The sequence below is a fragment of the Pagrus major genome, chromosome 9 (assembly GCF_040436345.1).
Source record: "Pagrus major chromosome 9, Pma_NU_1.0".
NCBI classification, from domain to species: domain Eukaryota; kingdom Metazoa; phylum Chordata; class Actinopteri; order Spariformes; family Sparidae; genus Pagrus; species Pagrus major.
The window spans coordinates 13,698,674-13,721,382 of record NC_133223.1 but is presented as its reverse complement, the minus strand read 5'-3'; the positions used below and the strand labels follow the sequence as shown (position 1 = coordinate 13,721,382).

At 41.6% G+C, this 22,709-nt stretch overlaps 1 protein-coding gene across 1 annotated transcript in view; it reads right to left on the bottom strand.

Annotated features, from left to right (window-relative positions):
* Nucleotides 1-1,801: 1,801 nt before the first annotated feature.
* nck2a (NCK adaptor protein 2a) overlaps nt 1,802-22,709 on the bottom strand; it is a 42,728-nt gene continuing 21,820 nt past the window's right edge. Inside the window, exons 2-4 of the mRNA XM_073474285.1 lie at nt 14,742-14,983; nt 6,047-6,816; nt 1,802-4,717 (exon numbers count right to left, since the gene is read on the bottom strand). Of these exons, the coding sequence (XP_073330386.1) occupies nt 4,523-4,717; nt 6,047-6,816; nt 14,742-14,967 (1,191 nt within the window). The 5' untranslated portion in view covers nt 14,968-14,983 and the 3' untranslated portion in view covers nt 1,802-4,522. The remainder of the gene's footprint in view (nt 4,718-6,046; nt 6,817-14,741; nt 14,984-22,709) is intronic.

The window sequence follows — 22,709 nt, the reverse complement described above, 5'->3', positions numbered from 1 at the left end:
AAAGCTGAGGCAGATGGTGGTCTAATCGTGACCGATGCAGATGCAAAACACTCTCAGGTGACCTTGAAGATTAGGCAGACTGCGGGAGCACCAGCTGACAGATACAGTGTGAGGGACAGAGGTGTTTGACGACAGGACTTTATCGGCCTGAAGGGATTGTTGATGGCTGACAGAGTTTATACACAGGAGAAACTCTCAGGATGTAGAAACACAGCAGTGATCTGACGTAAGATTTAGGCTGCTGAGAAAAAACTATTTCATAGAATAGTGTGCACATTTTGAGTTTTTAGCTTGTTCAGGCCATATTAAGTCAACAACATTATAGTTTAGTTTGCAGTCTTAGTTTATGTTGTAGTTGTTTCTTTTTTTCATTAAAAACCACATTCTGCAAAATAACTAATCATTGATGAGCCATTTGATTTACATTTAGAGTACACCATACAAGCACCTTATCAAACCTGTACACTACTGGAATAACCTGTCTGTAAATTAGGCCTACTCTACTCTAAGTATTGAATCATTGTGAATGATTTAGTAGATCAGACCTGAATTATTGGATAAATTCCCCAAAAAATGAAAATTCACTCATTATCTACTCGCCCCCAAGATGATGGAAAGTCAGGTGAAGTTTTCAAGGCCTTAGAGAGCTTTATGGGTTTTTTAAAGTTTTATTTCCGTTTGTTCTTTTTACTTGTTAAAACCAGTCCCCAGTTGTTTAAGAGGATGCTGCAACGCTGTTTCGCTTTGAAACTCCAGAAATGTTTTGTGGAATATGAAACTTCACCTGACTTTCCATCAGCATGGGCAGATATTAACTGGATTCTCATTCCTGGATGAGCTTATCCTTAAGGCTCATTATCTACAAGCTATTGTTTACAAGTGTAAGCCTATTTTAATACAAAATTACAAATGTTCATAGTGCATGATATCTTGCAGATGTGTGAAAAATCTAAGGAAAATGTGAATAAATGAGTGGAGAAACATAACAAACGGTGGCTCTGTTATGATGTCGGGAGCATTTTGCTGGTATGGTCTTGTTCACTTGTTCCCACAGAGACAAGGATTGCCACAAATCAATAAAACTGTTCTGAGTGATCAGCTTATCCTAGGATGAAACATTTCTATCCTGATGGGAGTGGCCTTTTCAGAGATGACAATGCCCCAATCCACAGGACGTGGGGACGCACTGAATGGTTTCAAAGCCTAATGGTACCTTAAAAAAAAAGGTATCTTAGGCCAGTTGAAAACATCTGGGACGTGTTAGACAGCACTCCACAGAATGGTGCGCCACCCTTCTAATAGGGTTGCAGACTCTTGTACAGTCACACACTTTGTGTTGGGTTTTCCTTTTATTTGTCACCCATTTTCACCTTCAGCTCCAGTCCTGTTTGTAATTTTGGTGGTTGTGTAACCCTTTTTGTACCTGTGGAACACGTTTGGAAGACAGATTGGGCAGCTGAGGCTCAGGTGGCAGTGTGTGTCGGCCATTAAGCGCAGGGTTGATTGTTCAATCTGTGGCTCCTCCTGTCCACCCGTCAAGGTGTCCTTGAGAGAGACACTGAATCCCAAATTGTTCCTGATGTGTTGCAGCTTCCAAATGAATATATACACTGTGGCTTTGGCTTACTGAGCTTTCTTATTTAAGGGTGTAGTTGGCGAGTGGCTTTACAGACAGACATAGTTTTACAAGCTCAGCTCAGGAACAAGTGCTCATGATGAGTGGAAGCCTTTTTAAGTAGCCTCATTAAAACAATAACCAGCAGGATTGTGACGATGACTACCAATCACACGTTACAACACATTTGATTTTAGTATTCTTCAAAAATTTTTATTGAACAAAAGTATTTCAATTCTCATCACGTTGTCGGTGATACAGTACCATAGTTTGATCTTAACGATTCATATATGCACCTCATCTTATTTTGAATATATACATACAGTGGAGACAAGAATTAAATAACAATGCTCAATAACATTCAGATATATCATATAAAAGCTGAGGACCCCGTGATCAACAACACTTCCATTGGTAAACAAATGCACATAGCAAAAGAAGAGAAACACTGAAAACGTTTGGTAGGACTAGTACTTTTTCCATTATAGACCAGATGACGGTATATTTGGTTTGTTGACAGGACAAGATGAGGGAAATCGATCGTTCGTTAAGTCCCGCCGCCCTTGGCTACTGTTGTTACACCTGCCCAGTGTTTCATTCTCGCACAGCATCAGCTTCAGTTTAAAATGCAAACGATGACACTTTCACCACTCAACATTTGTACTTGATTTCAGAGGCAGACATCAGGCTGGCTTCTCATAGATGTTGCCATCCTAAATGACAACTATCGCTGACAGATTTTATTTGCTGTAGCTAACTGGCTAATAATGATGTAAGTGACGTCTCGTTACTGCTACAGGTGGTACAGGCCAGCTGCCAGAATAAAGTGTTGTCATTGTACATTTCTACAAAGCACGCTGGGATAAATGTGCATGTTTTATACGCATCATATCAACATTTCTACAATATGCATCACCTATTATGTTCAGACGATGTATTTGAGCTAACTATCTTCTCAGGAGAAGAAGGAGGAGCTTTGGTGGCATGAGACCTTGCCAAGATTGCTGCCTAGCAAGAAACAACTGTTTGAGACTACAAAATCTGATTATTTTGATCTTCCAGCTGTGTTTGTGGTGTTTTTTAAGCCAAAACATGGTATTTTCCTAACCCCTAACCAAGCACTTTTGTGCCTAGACCTAATATCTGCAGAAATGTACAATGCGCACATTTATTCTGGCGATTGGGTTATGAAGAATGCTAGTTAGCCAGGCATACAAACAATGCGTTAGAGCAGATAATCACATCATTTAATCTGTTTCTTGTACTTTCAGTCAAGCTTTTGGTTTTGGAAAGGCTTGGGGAAAAACCCTCTCCCTCCAAACCCTTCCCGTTGACTTCCTTGTAGACAGACCTGCCTTGCATTTCTGTTTGCTACACTGTGATTGGACAATCACTGCTCTGGGAGGGACTTAGCGAGCGGTCATTAGCTGTTCCCTTGCAGTCGGTTGCAGCAGTGGTCTCATTAATTGTGCATTTCCAAATCCTTTATTGATCTAATGAGTAATAATTTGTGATTCATTAGTGGAGAGCTTAGGGCTGCCCCTTCTTAGTTACTCTATAATTGGGGTCTCAGTCAATCACTGAATTGTTCAGTTAATTGGAAACAATTAACACTTTTCCTGCTAAGTTCTCTTCTGTGTAATCACAAGATTTGCAAAGACGCACTCATCTTTGACAAATGCTCCATCAGAAGAACTCTTTCATAACTGCATTCGTTCACAAGAGCTGGAACAGATCAAGTGTAGTTACTCCAAAGTGTTACCAAGAGAAGCTTTGTTTTTTTAATTATTCTTCAGTCAGTATCCTCATGTAGCTACAGACACATACTGGAGAACAGAGCAGGAACATGTTTAATGTGACACAATATAAAGCATGAGCATAGAGCTATGAATGAATGCCAAGTGTGGTGAGTGCAGTGCAGACCTGGAGCCAGTAGTATGGGTACAGGGTGGCACATTTGGTTACATTGAAAAACATTCAGACTCTACAGGAAATCAGAGGTCTCCCCTATTGCATTAATGCTCCACACACTGCCCCTTAAAAGTACTAGAGAAAGTCTTGTGTTCAGATTCTCAATAACATCACTACTAATGACCAGGTCTGTGGAGGAATCTGAGAAAGTGACAGAAGACACAAGTTCAAAAGGGGAGAGAAATCATGTAGAGGAATGATGAAAATTAGGAGAAAAAAGGCAAGAGAGTGATTCTGGTCACTTTGTGAAGTCATTGTATGAAAGAGCAATGATTCAAACATCCCGAGAAGAATTTAAATTAGCTTTAAAAAAAAAAAAAAAAAAAGAGTTAACTCAGGAACAAGCATTTCTTTAAAAATAAACAAACAAAATAAAACAATGGCCAGCAAGTTGACAGGACAACACCAGATTAAGGTCCCTCAGAGGCTCGAGTCTTTTTCGAACTGTTAATTGTCTGTCCTCCTGTGTGGATTAAGAGCAATGGTGTAACCTACAATGTGCGTGATAGTAAATGGACATTATGTATGACATCAGAAGGAGAGCTCGACCCCCAACAAGGCCTCAGGCGTTCTGTTAGCGACGGATGTGGCCACAGCACATCCAGGAGACAGAGGCTTATTCTGCACTGTGCTGTATGTGGAGGAAGCGGCTGGGTATTGGCTGACACAGTGCTCGCTGTCTTGGGGTTTTACTGCTTGGTTGAACAGCTAGAAAGAGCTTCAACCTGATCGCCACCAGAGGGCGACAGACTTGAAACCTCAGAGGAGTGACTGCGATCTGGATGTGGTACAGACGCCACAGCGAGAGGGTCCAGAGCTAAGGCTTGAGTTAAGACGGTTAGGGAGTGGCATTAGTATTAAGCTTGTTTAGTGTGTATGAAGCGTGTGTGTTTGTGTGTGTGTGTGAGATCCAGTGTAGGTGTGAGGATGTGTGAATCACAGCAGCGCTTTGACCAGGTACAGCTTCTCTCCATGTTCGCTGGTGAAGATGGGGGCCTTCTTGTAGTGCTCCACTAGTTCGTCCATGGAGGCAAACCTGCGCTGGCCGATACAGTACGCTCCGTCCGACTGCTGCACTTTAAAGTGCTTATTCTTACCGGCCGCCTTCAGGGACACAGAGAAGTCATTGGGCTGAAAATACACAGAGGAGACGGTCATTGATAGGGTTAGAAATATGACAGAAAGACACATGCAATGAAATTTAAAGACAGACTGCTCTACTCCAGCAGGTGGCAGTGTACTCTCACGTTTAAAGATCTGAACCTGATGTTGGTCCTTACAGATAGAAATAAAAGAAACTTCCACTACTTCAAAACGAAACAGCTCCTTATAAGATTTATTTTTACGTAAACATGCTAAAGGAGTTTCTTAAAGGTGTATTTCACATGTTAATTGCTAGTGTTGATATAAAAGTCCCCCCTGTCTTAAGTATCCTTTCCTTCTTGTTCCTACAGTTGAATGTTTGAGCTGCACCATGTACAATGATGGATGTGCACAGTTTGACACTGGCAGGCTGTTCTCACTTTCATTTCTCAAAGTGTAAATTTTCTCTGTGCTCATTGAAAGTGGTCGATTATCAAGTACACAAGAAGGTGATGTGGAAAGTTGAAGCTTCCGGTGCACATACACAGAGACTGGACTTCACAGTGCAGGAGGAGGCATCTTGTGTCCAGCACTTAAACTTTTTTATTTACCTATTTATATATTCTGGTATTTTTAAATGGGGGAGAAGGAGTAAGTGCCATTTTAAGGGTTTTAGCGGGGACATACTTTTTTTCCCCACAGAAAACATGTAAGTCATACATTACAGATGTTTATGTGTGCCTTTATACATGTGTAGAGGGGATCTGTAAAGGTTTATTTCATTTATTGTTTATTTCACATGTGAAATCAAGGTTTGATGCAAATATCATTACAAAAAAAATACTGAAAAACATTCATTTTTGCAGGCACTAGACTGGTCTGGCACTAAACAGTGTTCTCACTTGTATTTCTTGTGGCTATTCTCCTTGACTGAGCTTCAATAAAAGCTCCTGAGTCTCCTGAACGTTCTTCACGAACGAGTTGACCAGTTCTCGCGAATTCCTTCACAAGACTGACTGAGGAAATGGTTTTTTTTGTTGTTTTTTTTAAATCATGATCAAAAGGGCAGCTTTAGGTTTAAATCTTGTGTCTGATTGGCTCTTTCTGGGCTGAGCATGTGTATAACCGTGTAATCAGTTAAAAGCTGCTCTTAAAAGGTTCCTTTGGCACTTATTCAACGTTTTTTACACCTGGCTCTTAAAAATAGACCCAGAACACGTCATACAGGATCTGGTTCATATTTATTTTTACTGTGGAGCTATATTTCTAAACTCTGCTCTTCCTCCTGCTAAAATTGATCAAATCTTCTCTTCCTTATTTGAGTTTCTCCCAGCCTTACTAATACACTTCTGCCATGACCTCACCCCACACACTCACCGATGACTCGCTGTCTCGTACGAGGAAGTCACCCTCCTCTCCTCTCTCGTTAAGTATATTCTCGGCCTGGTGTCTGGTGATGTTGCCGTAGTACCAATCCCTCCCAGCGAACTTCCCTGAGCGCGCTGGTGCCACAAAACGGTTCTGCGGGGAGCTCGACGTAGGCAGGTCGGGCCGCTCATCCAGCACCATCACATAGTTTTTAGGTACCAGGCCCACTATGCCACGTGAGTTCTTACACCTCCACCATTCTGGGTCGTTCTCGGGCTTCTCCACCACCTCCATGACCTCGCCCTTCTCAAAGTTCAGCTCCTCTTCGGTCACAGAGCTGAAAGGGTAGAGTGTTTGGACCAAATGGAGCACTTCGACACGGCCACCTGCACGCCCGTTGGCCAACAAAGTCCCTTGAGAGCCTCCGTGGTAGACCCTCGAGGAATCTCCTTCCCCTCTGTCATCGGCCCCTCCGATCTCCTCCTGGACATAATTGGAGGGAAACCAGCCCACACGGCCTGTCTGACTGCCCCGCCACCAGCCGTCACTACACTTCTCCATCACGATGACCCTGGAGCCCTTGACCAGGGTCAGCTCGTCTTCTCGCTCTGCTGTGTACGCAAACTTGACCACAGCGGGGATGTTGAGGTCATAGATTCTTTCAGCTGCTCCTCCTCCACCTCCTCCGCCCCCGCTGCCATTGGACGGGTACTCTGTGTCTGAGCTTGGTGTTGGGGAAGCATCACGGGCGCTTGTCTTCCTCTTAGTTTTTCCTAAACCTGCACAATAAACACAAAACAAGAGAAAAATGTTACACAGAAACCAGAACCAGATTGTTTTTCCTCCCATTTGCTTTAAATTGACTCTAAACCTACATTTGATGAAACAAATCGACAAAATAAACAAGATATCTGCATATGATTGCAGAATCAGTAGACAAGGGACACGTTTTCCGTATCAGAGGCGTTCTGGTTTCCGATGGTAGTCCGAGGAGTACTGACCAATCAGCTTTGGTTGCATGCAGGTGAACAGTGCATGTATGAAGCAAAAGGTGAATCATATTGACTGAAAAGTAATCTCAGAACCCAACAATGAATTAGCCTTCGACAAAAATTCTGCACAGATATCGGTTCATAGAGATTAGCTAAAAATGTCATCTCGCGTTGCCAATTCAACTGTAGAGAATGATCATCACACAAACAGGAAGTTTTGGCCTTGATATCCGTTATCCAGATATTCACTGGCTACATTGTGAAACCCGAAACACTGGTAGTTGCCAAGATTGAAATATTATCACCTCTGAAAGTTCACATGGCAAAGATGTTAGCCAACAGTTGCTTATTGACACATCCAGCAGACATGGAGCAACATTTGGAATCATGTTTGAGTTTAGTTAATGAATGCAAGACCAATATTGATTCACTAATTTTGTCTACTTAGTGTTGTTTTAATATCCACCTTAATGCACACACACACTGGCTTGGCTCGCCTTTCTGCCCCAGTCTCCCAGTATGTGTTTGTTGTCAAGAATGCAGCCAATCTTGACTAACCAACGAGGTACTGAACCAGATGCACTAACAAGCTTTTACAAAACAACAGCATAAAGAGTGTTACATGAAATATCACAGTGTGTTTACAGGGGAGGGCCTAATGCCAGAGAACATCCCCTCTGTCTCTCTGCAGAGCATGTTGACTTGTCAGTAGATAGGCAGTGCAGTGCAAGGGGAAATTGTCCACTATTTAATCAATCATGGATAGCATCGTTTTCTCAGATGGATAAAAAAAAAAATTAAAGTAAAAAATGCTAAAATTGGTTGCTAAATATACTTAGTAAAGTAAAGTCTATGTGTGGGAAATAACGCTGATGAAAACGGTGAGAATGAACTGAAACGTTACGTTTTGACGTATTAAATCAAAACATTGCACTGAAAGATGCTAATATTCTCTGTAGAGCTGAGGGGACCTGCAGAGTCAGGTGATAATTCTCAGTTGGTTTGTCATTACTAGCATCCCTTTTTTCATAAGTAGTCTTTTGATCCATTGCTATCATAAAAATATTGATTATAGCAGCTTTATAGCTGTTAAGACTGAAAGAAGGTTTTAGAAAGAAGAGAAAGGTCCACCGGGAGAGGAGGCAGTTTAGGTCAGCAGGAAGCTAATTGAGGCTGCAAGTTGCACTCATGGGCCTTCAGAAGCACTAAAACTACATCAGAAAATAGAGGATACAGGATATCCTATGAGAAACCTCAGCGGTGAAGGACAGATCGATACGCCTGATAATAGAATTAACACAGAGCTGCGCACTAAGTGAACCACGTCCTTTTACTCATGCCCACTGGAATGAAAGCTCATTATCTACTTGGTATTCTGTCGACACGATCTACACATCGTATACACATCTATACTAATCAAAGGGCTGAAAATAGGTGGTGTAGACAGGGAATGAAAAGTGGAGCAGGCACCATGGGCTTGATAATGACAGACATATCCAGGAACAAAGTCAGCCCCTGTCTTACCTGTCTCTGACTTTTCCCATTCAGGTACTTTCAAAGACGTCTTTAAATGTGTGTTTGCACACGTCAGAACTTAAAGTTTCCAAAGACTCTCAGCTGAACATAGAGGAGGTCCCCTTTTCAAATTCATGTTAAAATAATAATGATACACCATGTGGCTGACAACGTTTTAAACTGCTCACTTGACAGTTGAGGCTGGTGTCAGCATACGCTGGTGTGTGCTGCTAATGACTGAAGTGAGTTTCCTGACAGCTAATCACCCAGCTTTTTTTCCCCCCACAGAGCCTGCTGAAATGCCACAGAAATGTCAGTGGTGAATGGAACATTTGCATTGTTTGGAAAATTGCTGGGTTCACAGAGAGTAGCATGAAACTTGTTGGCAGTGAGAAGAGGAAGAAGAGGAAGAGAGCTGTGGAAAAAAGGCGAGGGGTCCCTTGGCAGCTGTTTCTCACACAGACAGTAGACCGAGCACATCAGAGGCCACAGCTGACAAAAACGCAAAGAAGAAGGATGAGACAGGAATAACAAGCAGATCATGTTTATGGATAGTGGTGTGTATCCTACATATCTGATAGCGGTGTGTGTGTGAGAGGATTCTCCATCTCTTGACTGTAAACCAAAGACAAAGGCTGAGTCCTGGGCCTACTTTAGGTGCTCCGTTAGAAAAAATAAAATGGACTGTCACTGCCACGAGTTACAGAAGAGACACACACGAGAAGAACACACTCCCATGAGCCAAGCGAAAACACTTTAATGCACACACAGATACACACACACACCTTTCTACTTCAGTCATTTCCACTTCAAGGCACTGGCCTGCTGGTTAGAGCAGCAGCAGGCGATATTCCCTCCTCCCACACATTCACTGCAAACCTTCACCTACCTCTTCATCTTGTGGAAGGAGACAAGATATTCAAGCCCAGAGGACTCCAACTCAGAGGGAGCTGAGTTGATGAAAGCCTCCATGACTGCATGTTGCAGCATATTGCTTCACTCTGTCACTTACAGTAGAGGGCAGTGTGGAAGTCACTGTAATAAATGAGTGTGCACAATACCACGCCACCCACAGCCAAAGGTGTGTAGTAAAGAAAAAGCACAACCTGGCCCCTACATGAAGCATTAGCACAGTGTCAGCGAGTGCTGTGATTTTAAGGGTATTCTAAGTGGATCACAGATGAGCCATGCAGCCCTTTAATAACCCTCGCAGTGTTGCTCTGTTCTCAATATTCCATAAGTGCCACAGGGTCTTAATGCATTACTGTGTGTGAAACCAATAACACCTGCACGAGGGCTCAAAGAGACAAATGAAAATAAATTGGAAAGCTTTAACTGGCAGCAGCCTGCACATCACCCACTCTTCTTGCACATAATTCATGCCTCCAAATGCACCATGAATTATGTGCAAGAATGAGTCACTTAAAGATTTAAATTACTACTTACTTTAAAAGTAAGGTTTTGGCATTTTGCCTTTATTAAATGGTTGAATTGGCTTGTTAAATGTTAACCAAAAATACATCACGTTCTTTCCCTTACAGCTCATCTGGTCCACTCGGACCTGAGTCCTCAGCAGTGGTTGCGGTTCACTTTCACCCTGTGGTCCTGGTGTCTAACCCCGATCTCGTTTCTTGTCACTCTCTAAGCTATCCTATTAAATAAAGGCTGAAAGTCAAGATAATTAGTTCAGCCTTTCCTGCTTTTTACTTCTAGAGCAGCCTTCCCATGTGCTGCTACACATTTGTCAACAGTGGCCACTACAGAGTTGGAAAGCAGTGGCAGCTCCTGCAACGACAAGGGCGAGACTTGCGTTAGTATGTACACATTCATTGTTGTAGAGAGTGCACATACCCGCAGAGGAGATCGTGTGACTCTCACTTCTGCTGGGCTGTACTTGGGCACAGTTGTGCTTTGAGCTAAATGCAAACTTTAGTATACTCACAGTGATTTACTAACATGCTGATGTTTAGGTGATTATTTGCTTATTATTCAACAATTAATATTTGACAATTGGTACAAAGCGTGAAGTTCAGCTAAGCCTGAAGAGAATGTCATTAACTTAGAAGTCACAAACAACATTTGCATTTTGACTTGAAAGCAATTCATCCTCAGGGGGATATGAACATCTGCTACATGTTATAGCAATCTGTCCAATAGTTTTTCACTTTGGACCAAAGTGGTGGACTGACTGACACAAAACCTCAAAATCTCTTGCCATTTCTTTCTACCTTATTCCTAACCTCCATGCTACCTTTCACAAATTATGGTGGTGACTTCTGGCGCATCCTGTCCCTGAACCGGAACCAGCGTTTTCCATAGTAACAGGACACGAATTGTCTTTCTTAAAGCAATTGGTACAGTTTAACATTTATTCATGAGGACCTTGGTTACATGAGTTCCACCGAGCACCAGAAGCATCACCCATAATCATTTCCCAGGTGACAGGATGACTAAAACATTGGACTCGGGAATGGGGACATGCAGTTGTATAGCCTGTATTAGTCTTAGACCAATAGGCCACCAGAAGACCCAACAAATCTTTAATTCATGTGTGCAGGTGATCAGAAAATGTACCCCTGATGCCTGCCAGGCTCTGGAAAAACCGTCTACAGAAAGGGGATTTGTGGAGGCTGTAGCAGATATCCAAGATCTTACTAGAAGCTTTCTGAATGAACTACTGTAGACCACATATTGTGTTTTACCCACCTGCACATTTTCTGCCCACTTTTGAGCTTGTTTGAGCAGAAAATGGGGCTATTTCGCTCAGTGCTTACAATAACTATGTTCATTAGAAAGTACAGAGTAAAATGGAATGCAGATGTGTAATGCTTTTTGACCTGCAGACAAGCCAAAGTACTTTTAAACACCTCACCCACACACTAACTGATGGCCGCAGGAGGTGCAAGGTAAAAACTCTGAAATCTTACTTGCAGTTGGTTCTGCTGGTGAGTAATGGCCCAGTTTCAGCAATGAGTAATATTATTGCTGAATTCTTTCACCCATTACTGTTTTTATTTCCTGTGAGAGGAAACTGGGGCACGAAGCAGCATGAAGCCATTTACAATTCAATTCTGTCTGTATGGATTGTCGATGATACAACCACATTAAAGCAAAGTAAATGAGGGGGGAAAGCTGGAGATAACAGCAATCGCAGACTACCTGCAAAGTCCATAATCACAACATAGACTTACTGAAGAGCCGAAAAAGAGAGAAAAAGAGCCGGGATGAAGTAATCGCGCTCTCAGCCAGTCAGATTCTCTTTTCAAGTGTGTGAGTAAATTCCATTAGCCCCTGACCTCACCTATTGCTCATCACCTCATCATGAAAATGTTCTCGCCTATCGGATTTGCTTGGGCTTTTAACACTAAAAGGCTACCAGGCTGGAAGCAAACTACTTAGACTGAAATGGAATGAGGCCATAATGTTGTAGCTGAAATGTAACAGTCGGGGACAGAGAGGTAATCCATCATTCCAGCACAACCATTAGGCTGCCGATTTCACCACCAATCAATCTACTGATCATAGAAAAGCAGCGACCTACAGTGACAGAGAAAGGGGCTGATGTTAACTGTATTGAAGTGGAAGGGGGGTATGGGGGTGGGGTGTGTACATGTTGTCTCTGCGCACAATAGACCCTGGGTGTGGGTGACAGTGGCAGGCTGTGCCACGCTGGCCCACATAAAGCTGCAGAGTTTTCCCTGAGGGCTGGTATCCACAGAGCTGAGAGGGATCAGTGCATTAGACCAGACTGCCTTCATCCATTTCTATTCTCCTCACCCCCTCAACTCTAAATATGGCTGCCTGTCAGGGCCACACAGCAACTATTTTTATAACAAACTTCCTGATCATTCTGTCTGGTTAGAATTTCTACCCACATGTTTCTATTTTCGCCCCATCTCTGTCTCCCACCCTGACAAGAAGTGGTAACTGATGCGAAAACTGTCAAAACAGACGGATTTCCGTGCCATGCTCCATCATGCTCTTTCTCCACTTCAAGAAACTAGAGCGAGCTCATGATTCTTCTCTTAATTCTTTCATTCTTGACTTGAACTACATACCAACACAGCCCAGTTTAGAACGCATCTATAACTGAGGCCATCTTTTTTTTTTTTTTTTACTGAGGCCATCTTACTCTGTCAAGGCTGCTGTCTGGCTGTCACATCTGTGGCATCTGTACTCCGTATCTGATTGGGAGCTTCAGTAGCCCCCCAATTATATTTTGTCCCTAACTCCAAATTCAAAATCCTTAAAATAAATGAGATTGTCTGTTGGGAAGCCTGATATGTATTACAACTGGTTATGAGATCATTTGTCTCACTATCAGTCATAATAAATTAAACCAATTTCATGATGGCTCAGTGACTTACAGATGTTTTGAAGCTGAAGGCTCAGAGTCGACAGCTGTACAAAGAGCTCACTGGCAAATATCAAAATACCAACGCACAAGATAATTGTGTCAGGAAAAGGTTAAAACCACTGCTCACAGACATGTGGGCTAGTTATGTGTGTCACACACATAACACTGCAGCACTTCAAGCTTTAGTTTTGTGCTTGCCTGATGTGCATAAATACGTTCACATCATCCTTGGAATAAAGAAATGTGTGTATTAATAAACAGGTCATGTTATTCATGCTCAAAACAAAGAACCACATGGCTATTCTCTCAGGTATTCAATTGATTTTTTTGGTCCATCAGCAAATATTGAAAAATGCTTGTAACAATTTCTCAGAGTCTCTCTCCATATTTTAAGAAGCTGGAACCATCAATTGATTGGTTCAAAGCATGGCCAATTAGAGAGTGAGTGCACATGTTCAGATCACCCGTGGATTGAAAAAAAAAAATAGGGTGAGAAAATATGATCTGTTAAGAAAGTCACACTCTTAATCAAATCAACTGTTTGATGTCCAGCTCTGGGGTCTTTGTTTTTATTTATTTATTTTGAACAAGGCAGCCAATTTTAAATGTACATTAAATGTGTATTCTGTGTTTTCTAAGGCCCTGTCCACACAAACAAAGGTATTGCTCAAAACAAAGCTTTTTTTCTGTGTTTTGGCCTCTCGTACACAAATAAACGCCGGTTTAGGTCAAACAATTGAGCTTTTGGTAAACTCCTTCCAGGGTGAAGATATTCAGAAATGCTGTTTTCAGTGTTTACGTCTGTGCAGGCAGAAACTGACATTTTTGGACACCCACATATTGGCTAATGTAAACTCGGAGTATGTGTTATGATATTGGAGTAATTTAGTTTGTACAGAGAAGGAGTGGATGATATATTGTTTAAAGTAAAATTTACAAGGACACAAATGGACGCTGATAATACAATGCTGAAAAAGAGAGACAAAAATGGGTGCTTACAATGTTTTGCTGACAACTTATCCAAGCAGATTCTGTGACGAGCAGTCATGTTTCACTGCTTCATTCATAGTAGGTTCTGAAACTAAGCAACCGACCGAGTATACAATCTGCTTCCTGTTTACAACGGCACACGTGTGCCCAGTGAATGGATATTATCACTGAAACAGTGCTTAACAAACGTCTGGATTTACAAAAATATCTGTATGTGGGGCCTAGGCCTGAAATGACACGTTGATCCTGTTTCACTGTTTCAGGAGGGACCTTTATAAACGACCTTGGCTTATATGTATAAAAGCCATTTCTTTGATTTATTTCATTTTTTTAGGTCCATTTTATTTTTATAGCAGGCTATGAAGGAGCTAAAAGCCCATTTACTTTTGAGTAGCTATTAATCGCCTGTTTATCTTTGGTTCCCCTGCTCAATTCCAGACAAATCCACTAATACTATATGCACCGCAGTCCCTCTTAAAAGGTTGGCAGCTATGGTTACATGGACAGTCCAATGTATTCAAGTCGTGACTGGGGGACTGAGAGACAGTGTGCTGACAGCTGAGAGCAACGGCCAACTCAACAGGATCCCTGGAGTACGCAGTGACAGCTCCCAGCTGAGACAGAGACACAGTGAGGGAATCATTTTACTTCTGGAGGATTCAGGCTAACACATGCATCCACACATACTGACCAGTGTTAATGATCACACCTCATCTCCTCCAACACAGAGCATTGGACAGGAAGTGCAGAGACTTTCCACTTTTTTTTAAAAATAATCTTCTGACATTGACTCCATTTGTGCACACACAAGCTTTAACTTCCAAGCAGAGTGCAACTAAATTGTTCTTACCCAGCGTGTCTTTGATGTTCTTCACCAGCGAGCCTTTCTTCAGACTGTTCTTGCGCTCGACATAGTTCGATGGCACATACCCAGTTTGGTTGGAGGCGTTGCGGACACGCCACCAGGTCTTTGAGTCGTCCAGGAGGAAGAGACGCTCGTTTTTACGGATGTCAAGTTCCTGGTCCTGTTGGGCCGTGTAGTCCCACTTGGCTACAACAATCACCTCCTCTGTCATCTTTCATGGAGTCCTCCTGTGGAGAAGACGAGGACTGGGGTGAGCCAAGAGTAAGAGGCCTCAAAAAGTACCACAATGAAGTTTACGGCAGCTTCAGTGTTACTATTAGCATAGGAACAATTTGTCACAGGGTAAAGATGAAAAAAAAACAAGTGGTATATACTGGTTCAGATGACCATTTGGTAAATATTGCAACACCTTCAAGCAACCACTAGGGGGCAGATAGGTTGATCATGACTACCTGAATGAACTGATAGATTCATTATAAGAAATACTGTGAGAATGAGTTACTGACTAAATCCATGACTGAAAAAAGACTGCATAATATACCCACTCCTAAGTGTGTGAATGTACTAATACATCTATCATAGGGTCTCATTTTGAGGTGTGTGTGTTTGTGTGTGTGAGGCTGTGAGGTTTTGCTGTGACAAGTGACAAGTCATTACAAAATAATCCATATCCATCCATGCACACAATTTTTAAACCGCTTATCCCAGCTCACATTGGGCATTAGACAGGATACACCATGGACAGGTTGCCAGTTCATCACCAGGCTTAATTACATAACCGAACTAAATATGAGTTTAAAGTTCGTGGTAATATCCAGAGCCTAAACTGGCAGTCGAACTGATAATTCCTTGAATGAGATTATGGCAAAATCTCAAATTGCTTACTTTGCGATCACCAGTCCCCATAAAATAGAGAGCAGTCACACCCATAACACACCCCTAAAGTGTAAAGTAAAGCTCCACGGTCAACCAGTTTTATTTTGAGAACTGATTAATTGTTTTTTATAAATTTTTTAAGGAGAAACAACTGATTCCATATTTTTAAATGGTATTATTAATCGTTATTTTGACTCCTCTTTGACAGTAAGGCTGGAGACATTCTTGCTTTTTAACCACAAGTTCGCAGAGGAAACCAGCTACGTCATCAAATGTAGTTGGTCACATCAGAGTCCGACCGATATATTGGTTGGTTGATATTATCAGCCGATGGCCCATCACAGATATACCGGTATCAAGTTGTCCATACCGGCCGATATTGAAACTTTTCGGTTTTAAAGAACACATTGCAGAAAGCTATGCCTTGGGTGATTTATAATTATTTCTAATGACATGCACACCTGATGCTCCAAACGGACACAGGATATGCAACGGAGTAATCAAGTGCATGCAAATGCATTGTTAAAAGCAAATCAACCCCGCCCGAAGGACAAAACAAGACATGTGAGGACATCATCTCTAGGGAACACTGATCATTTTTCACATATTTCATAGATCAAACACCATAAGCCAACATTAGAGCTACTTTGCACTACCTATCTCAGGTATTTATCCTATTTATTCATAAGGGTGCAATTATCACGTACAATTGTCCTTGTTGGTCCGACCTGTATGTGAAAGAAAAATAGAGCGTGTACATAGTATGTATTATTAATAATTTTCAACAGTTGAAAACATGACTAGGCACACAGGTCTCAAGACAACAGTCCCTCTACACTGCAACATTCAGGCCCAAAAAAAGCACCTCTGAAAAGGTTTCTTTGGTAGAAAGCAGCACGAACACACAAAATCAATTTATGTGCTCATTCTGCATGCTCACACGCACACAAACACACACACGCAAAGCCTTGCCTATTAGTTTTTGAGACAGACAGTGAGCGATTACATGCTCTATTTCACCAGGCCTTAGGTGAAGTGATTTGACATGGGCTTGCTGGACCACCTTAGCTGCTGAGGAATTACATGCATCTGCTCATCAGACAGGCAAACAGGAAAGAGATTGCCTGTTTCGGAATATGCAGGAAAAGATCAGTAAAGTTTGTTCTGCAAAAACTTTTTTTCTTTTTTGGTGATGGAAGGCTTCCCACGGTATGAGAACTATCCGAGCAATCCGGTTTATATTTAACTCACCGCCGAGTTATGAGTCTGCGGCTGGAAACAACATCGCTGGAATAAATAAAGGAAGAAAAAAATGGTTCAGATGTAAAGAAGCTCTTTGAAGATAACAGTGAATTTAAAAAGATACAGAATGAATAGTGATGCTGTAAAACTTTAGTGTCTGCAATTGTTCAGCCTGAATAATGATATAAAACTGTCTACTTCATATCTAATCTCGTGTGAGGTTATCAGTAGCTATTGCGGGACACTATGATTTATGGCAGTAACACAGTGACAGTTAAATATCCTCTACAACACAATTACACATAATATATACTTATTACAGAGCTTATAAATAACCGAGCTGAGTCAAACAATTTAATGGAAAGATCAGTTCTGATAAATGTGAGTGCAAGGAAGCATGTGGGTGAGTACATTCATGCATATTAAGTATACGTGCACAACAATGCACAATTTTCCACTGGCGCACATTAAAAAAGCAGGGGGGCCGTATTTTCCTTAACTCGTATTGTCATTTACATCTCATTCTTTAATGAGAGGGCAGAGCACAGATAAAGCGTAGCCACAAAAGAGAATTGTGACTCATGAGAAATGTAGCTGCACAAATTAGAGCATATAAAAAGATTCCATTACTGGTGGAAAGATTGATATCTTCTGTGGAGGCTACATTTTATGAAATGCAAATGGGAGCTGGCTGTTTTTTCATCCAAAGATATTCAATTCCACTTCAATTAGGCCACAACCACAGAGACAGTGCAGCCATGACTGAATACATTCTTACATTTACAGCCACAGCCAAAAGCAGGCTTGTGTGTCACTGTGTGACACGTGTCAAATAGCTTCTCCTCTATCTCTACAACAAGCAGTGAAAAGTGCAACAGTTTGTACAGTAGAGCATTGCACTTGTGAATGTGCCTCTGCTTGCCATCACTAAAGCTGTCAAACTGGATTTCTTCACAGGCCGGGACAGGGACAACAGAGGAGGAGAGAGGAGGGGGTGGGGGTGGTGGTGTTGTGCAACACACCACTGGTAGAATTAATGTCAAGTTCACCATAAGTTAGGTTTGCAACTTCCCAGGATGTAACAACATTTACTGTGGCAACAAAGGCAGCAGAAGGAAGATGGTGGAAGAATCAGGTCAATACAAAGGACGAGACAAAAACACAGCAGCTGTGATTCTTTTGAGAGCACAGGAAATAAAAGTGGAAGGGCAGATTTATGACAAGATGAGGGACGGTGACGTCAACTCTTCCAGGAGACAGGAGGTATGTGAACGTGCTGTGGCCTCTATCCGCCTCAGGCCCAGGCTGCCACTTTCCTTTCATTTTATTGAATTCGTTCCTCCTGGCGTGGATGGATGGGTGAAAAAACCTGATTATATCTGTTGAATTTGCTCCATGGTATTACTTTCGCAACATTTGAGATATTGAAATACAAAGTAGATCAAATAAGGGTTCAGTGGTATTAATTTCTAGCTCTGAGCAAAGATATAAAGATTCTTGCTGTCATGGAGACATGGACTCATAAGGTCAGTCCAGATTACGTTTCAAAGAAATGACAAGTAACATTTCTGCATTAAAATGTCTACAAATGACTAGACAGTGTGTTTTATTTGGTCGCCTGTCAATATCATATCCCTTCTACTCCCTCTATTTGCTATGATTTCCAGGGGAAACACCAGATGATTCATTACACAGTGAGGAAGGAAGTCAGTCAAGTGGCTTGCTTGTTACACAATTGTTGACTATTGTCTGTATTGCTCACTTGTGATGGAGCACAATTATTCATTTTCAACCCATCCATCAGACAGTTTTAGTGAGGTCTTCCTGCATCACCAGAGCTACACACATAAGCCCATATAGTTGTTCACAAAGAGCTTACAAAGAAATACTGAGCATTATTAGTTCTGGCAACAACTTAAAATTTAAATGGACGGTGGCAACCAGGCAGAAAAAGGACAAAAAAGATGTATCGGCTGATGTCACCAATGAATATGTTGATAATTAACAAGAAGAGAAATGTCAAACTAGGTTTGAGATCATTTAGAAACGTCACTTTTCTGACAAGTTAATACAGTAAAGCACTGTAAAAGTTTGTGCTCAGTGTGTGTATTAGTCACACACACACACACAAAGTAAAAAAAAAAACTTATCTAATCCATATTTTGTGTAAAACTCTATAAATATATGTTTTAACTTCTGTTAATGTTGGATTGATCAGAGAAAATCTGAGTACTCAAGTACTGACCACGTTACCACACTCATAGATATATGATTTGCATGAATATACAAGTCACCTAGAATATTGATTTCTTGGCAATTCATGGCCAGAAAATGGACTTAGTTTGGTAATTTAGCTTTTGAACTACTGAACTGACGTTTACAGAAGACCTACAGTGTTATGGTTTTTCGTTTTTTCCTTTCCTTCAATGTTTTACATTGGTTCATGTGCATGTAAAGTATCTTGAAAGATAAAAAAGGTCAAAGTCCGCACCAACAGAAGCTCCTCTCCCACAGAAAACACTGCTCCTGAAATGCCCAGTCAGTGGTCCTGCCTTTATTTCCATGACTTTGTGCGGCCGTAGCAATGTGAGTGCAGGCCAGCGAGGGAATGGGGAAGAGGGACAGTCTTGCTTCAGCACTGTAGAGCAACTGGGCCATGTGTGAGTGCGCCCCAAAAAATTAGCATCACATGTCTCCTTAAAAATCCTAAGGTTTTGTCTGTTTTACTTTTACAGCAAAAGTGAAATGTGCTGAAGATGGCCCTGTGGTGTGGTTCGCACAGGACAGCATTTGCACCAGCCAAAACAAAGTGAACCAAACGGGCAAACACACCAGAGTTAAACCAAACCAAACAGGTTAGGTGTGAAAGCACCTTATGAAGCTTTCTCGTACACAACAAAACACTTTCACAACCGTTCTAGCTTGGTGTCATTTCTTTCCACTTGTGGCTTTGTGGAAATTGGCAGAATAACATGTGATACTCTCCCATCCTAGCTTGAGTGCTTCCCCTCATCCATGATACCAATTTCTCTGTCTCCTTGACAACCTTGCTCATTAGGCTGAGTGATGGGAATGCCACTCCAAATCAAGTCCATCCTCCTCTATGGGCAACCATGTATGTCAGACAGGCAGCTACAGTACATACTACATACCATTGCTCATTCTGATGCCCGCTCACATGCCATGACAGTTAACGTACCAATGAAATCCATGAGGGCAGCTTATACAGAAATCAATCTGTAGTCTGGTTTAAAACCATTTGAGCTTCAGTCAACTTTGCGTGGAAACTGAAGCCACTTAACAGAAAATGTTATGTTACACTCGCCATTTAATCAGAGCCACTTACTCACTTTCCTTGATATGGTTCACAGACAGATGGTTGAACAAATAAAGACGCTTTTTCCTGTGAGGGAGAGCACACAAATACACACAAAAGAAAACAAACAGATTTGAGAGAGAGCGTGTTTAAAAAGAGAAAAGCCTGAGAGCTCGAGCTCTTCGTGACCCCTCTGCTGAGAGAGTTAAAAGAGGAAAGATGAGCGACAGACTGCTGAGCTGGGCTTCACCAGCACTTCACAACTCGATTCACTGGGGGGGGGATGCTCAGAGGCTCTTTCAACACCACACAAAGAGAAAGGGAAAGTAAAAGAGGATTATAAAAAAGAGGGGATGTTTTAAAGAAAAAAAACGTCTGGCGGAGCTCTCTGTGTTTGGCATTCAGGTCAAAGACAGGCAGGATTCAGCCAATGGGAGACATTTTCAACACCCTCCCCCTCCACTCCACACTGTTTGCAGTAGTGGTGGACCACTGCTTTACTGGCAGTGTCTGAAGCATTAGGAGTGAAGTGAACAGACTGAAACGTGAGGACGCCAGACTCACTGTAACTGCCACTGTGGATCTAATGATCTTCTTCACAGAATAACTCGTCTCTAACAACAAAACCAGGCCAGCGCATAATTAGATGCCTTTCACATGCAGTCAGTGTTAACAATGTTTTCCACATGCACAGCTGCAAAGTGACAGCTATATTGTGAAACAGGCAACCCCAACAAGCTCTCAGTCTGTCACTCACACACATACAGGACATTTTCACACACTCACAGGCCCTAAATCTGAGGGTGTGGTATATGACATAAGCTCATCTGCCTCTCTGTGATGAGGTTTAGTGGTTGCTCTTCCTAAGTTTCAGGGGAGAAAATGGGTGCCGTACATGTGGATACCATCAAAATGACCAAAACTCAAACCATGCAAGGACGTCTCAAATACAACACCGAGAGGGTTTCTCGTGGTCGGCTCAAAATAGGACCGAGAAGAAAGGCACACTCAGACCACACAAACAGTGCAAGGGCTGATATCAGCACACCATATGACTGCACATTTGACAACAGAAGAGGCGTCTTTATCAACCCATTCTGAACTGTGGTAAATATCTCAATCTAAACCAGATGACAAATAAAACCAAGGACAAAAATAAAATCCTTTGTAAATTCAGCTCTTAATTATGATAAACTGCTTTAAAGTTGTAATAACTGATTTCATGGGCCACTGGCAGCAGCAACAATACCGACATGTCATCACCTTTTTAGTTGATATGGCAAACTTTATAGCAAACATTTTATTTCCACATCCGGCAGTTACAGAGCAAAATAACCATTCATTCGGAGTTGTGTATGTGTCCACCTGATGAATGTAAGCCTAATAATCACTGTCTTTAAGCTCTTGTAAAGCTTCATCAAGCCAAGGGGAGCTGCAGAATCAGGTGATAATTCAATGTAGGTTCATCATTATGAACAACACGTTTGCACAGAATATAATGTTGTGCATGCAAGTTTATTATCCTGTGCATATTAAATTGATGTTGTGTGCACATGCTACAATGTAGCTTTCACACAGCCATCTCTACTCATAGAATTTCCCTGTTATTTTATTTTAGCCTCGGTTCAATTCTTGCAGCTTTGAGCACAAAAACACCTGATTGTTCCCATGAGTGTCATGAGCTGAACCACAGATGGCACAGACTTCACAGAGGACAGCACTTCTCAAAAGCGCCAGATTAAATCCAGCATGTTTACTCATAATACAAGCTTAAAGTGTGGGTATTAGTCAGTGTGATGACTGCTTTGACTGAAGTGATCTAAAGGCTATTATACAGAAGCATTACAAGTAGGGCTGGATATCTTAACCCAATATCTGAAAAGGTTTTCAAGATCAAAATGTGTCTATTGCACAGACTAACATAGCAGCGCTGAAAACTTGCACTGAATGTCTTGTATTAGCATTAGACGGCCCTTGTCAGCGACATTTCAGCCAACAGAGTAGGTTGAATCTGCAGCAGGGGCCGTTACTGAGGGAAATCACTACGATTGGCTGTTCAGGACAAGAAGAGCAAGGAAAAAGAAGAGTTTGAACCTTTCGCTATAGTATCCATAATTTCATCCATTTAGTGCATTTTTTCGAATTTTATTTAAAATTTAAACTTTTTATCAGACATACAGTATTCTTGATTAGAAGTGGCTATGACTGTTTGGTGTATCTGGGCTCTAACAGTTGGGAAGTTTTGCTCCTATTTTGTAAAAAAACATTTTTGTTTCTCAAAGCAAGTCATTGAAAAAAGTGCTGTCGTGGTATTGCTGCCACAACTCAGTGGCAATCTCAAACAATACCAGTCCTTAGTGCCTAGCAGCAAACCCAAATGTGCATGATTTTCAAAATTTTGACAAGCAATTAATTGACAAAAAAAAGCAATTTGAAGACCTTACCTTGTACTTTACAAAACTGCAATGGACTTCTATCAAGACCAAATGAAAAAACAATTGTTAGAAATATAAAGAAAT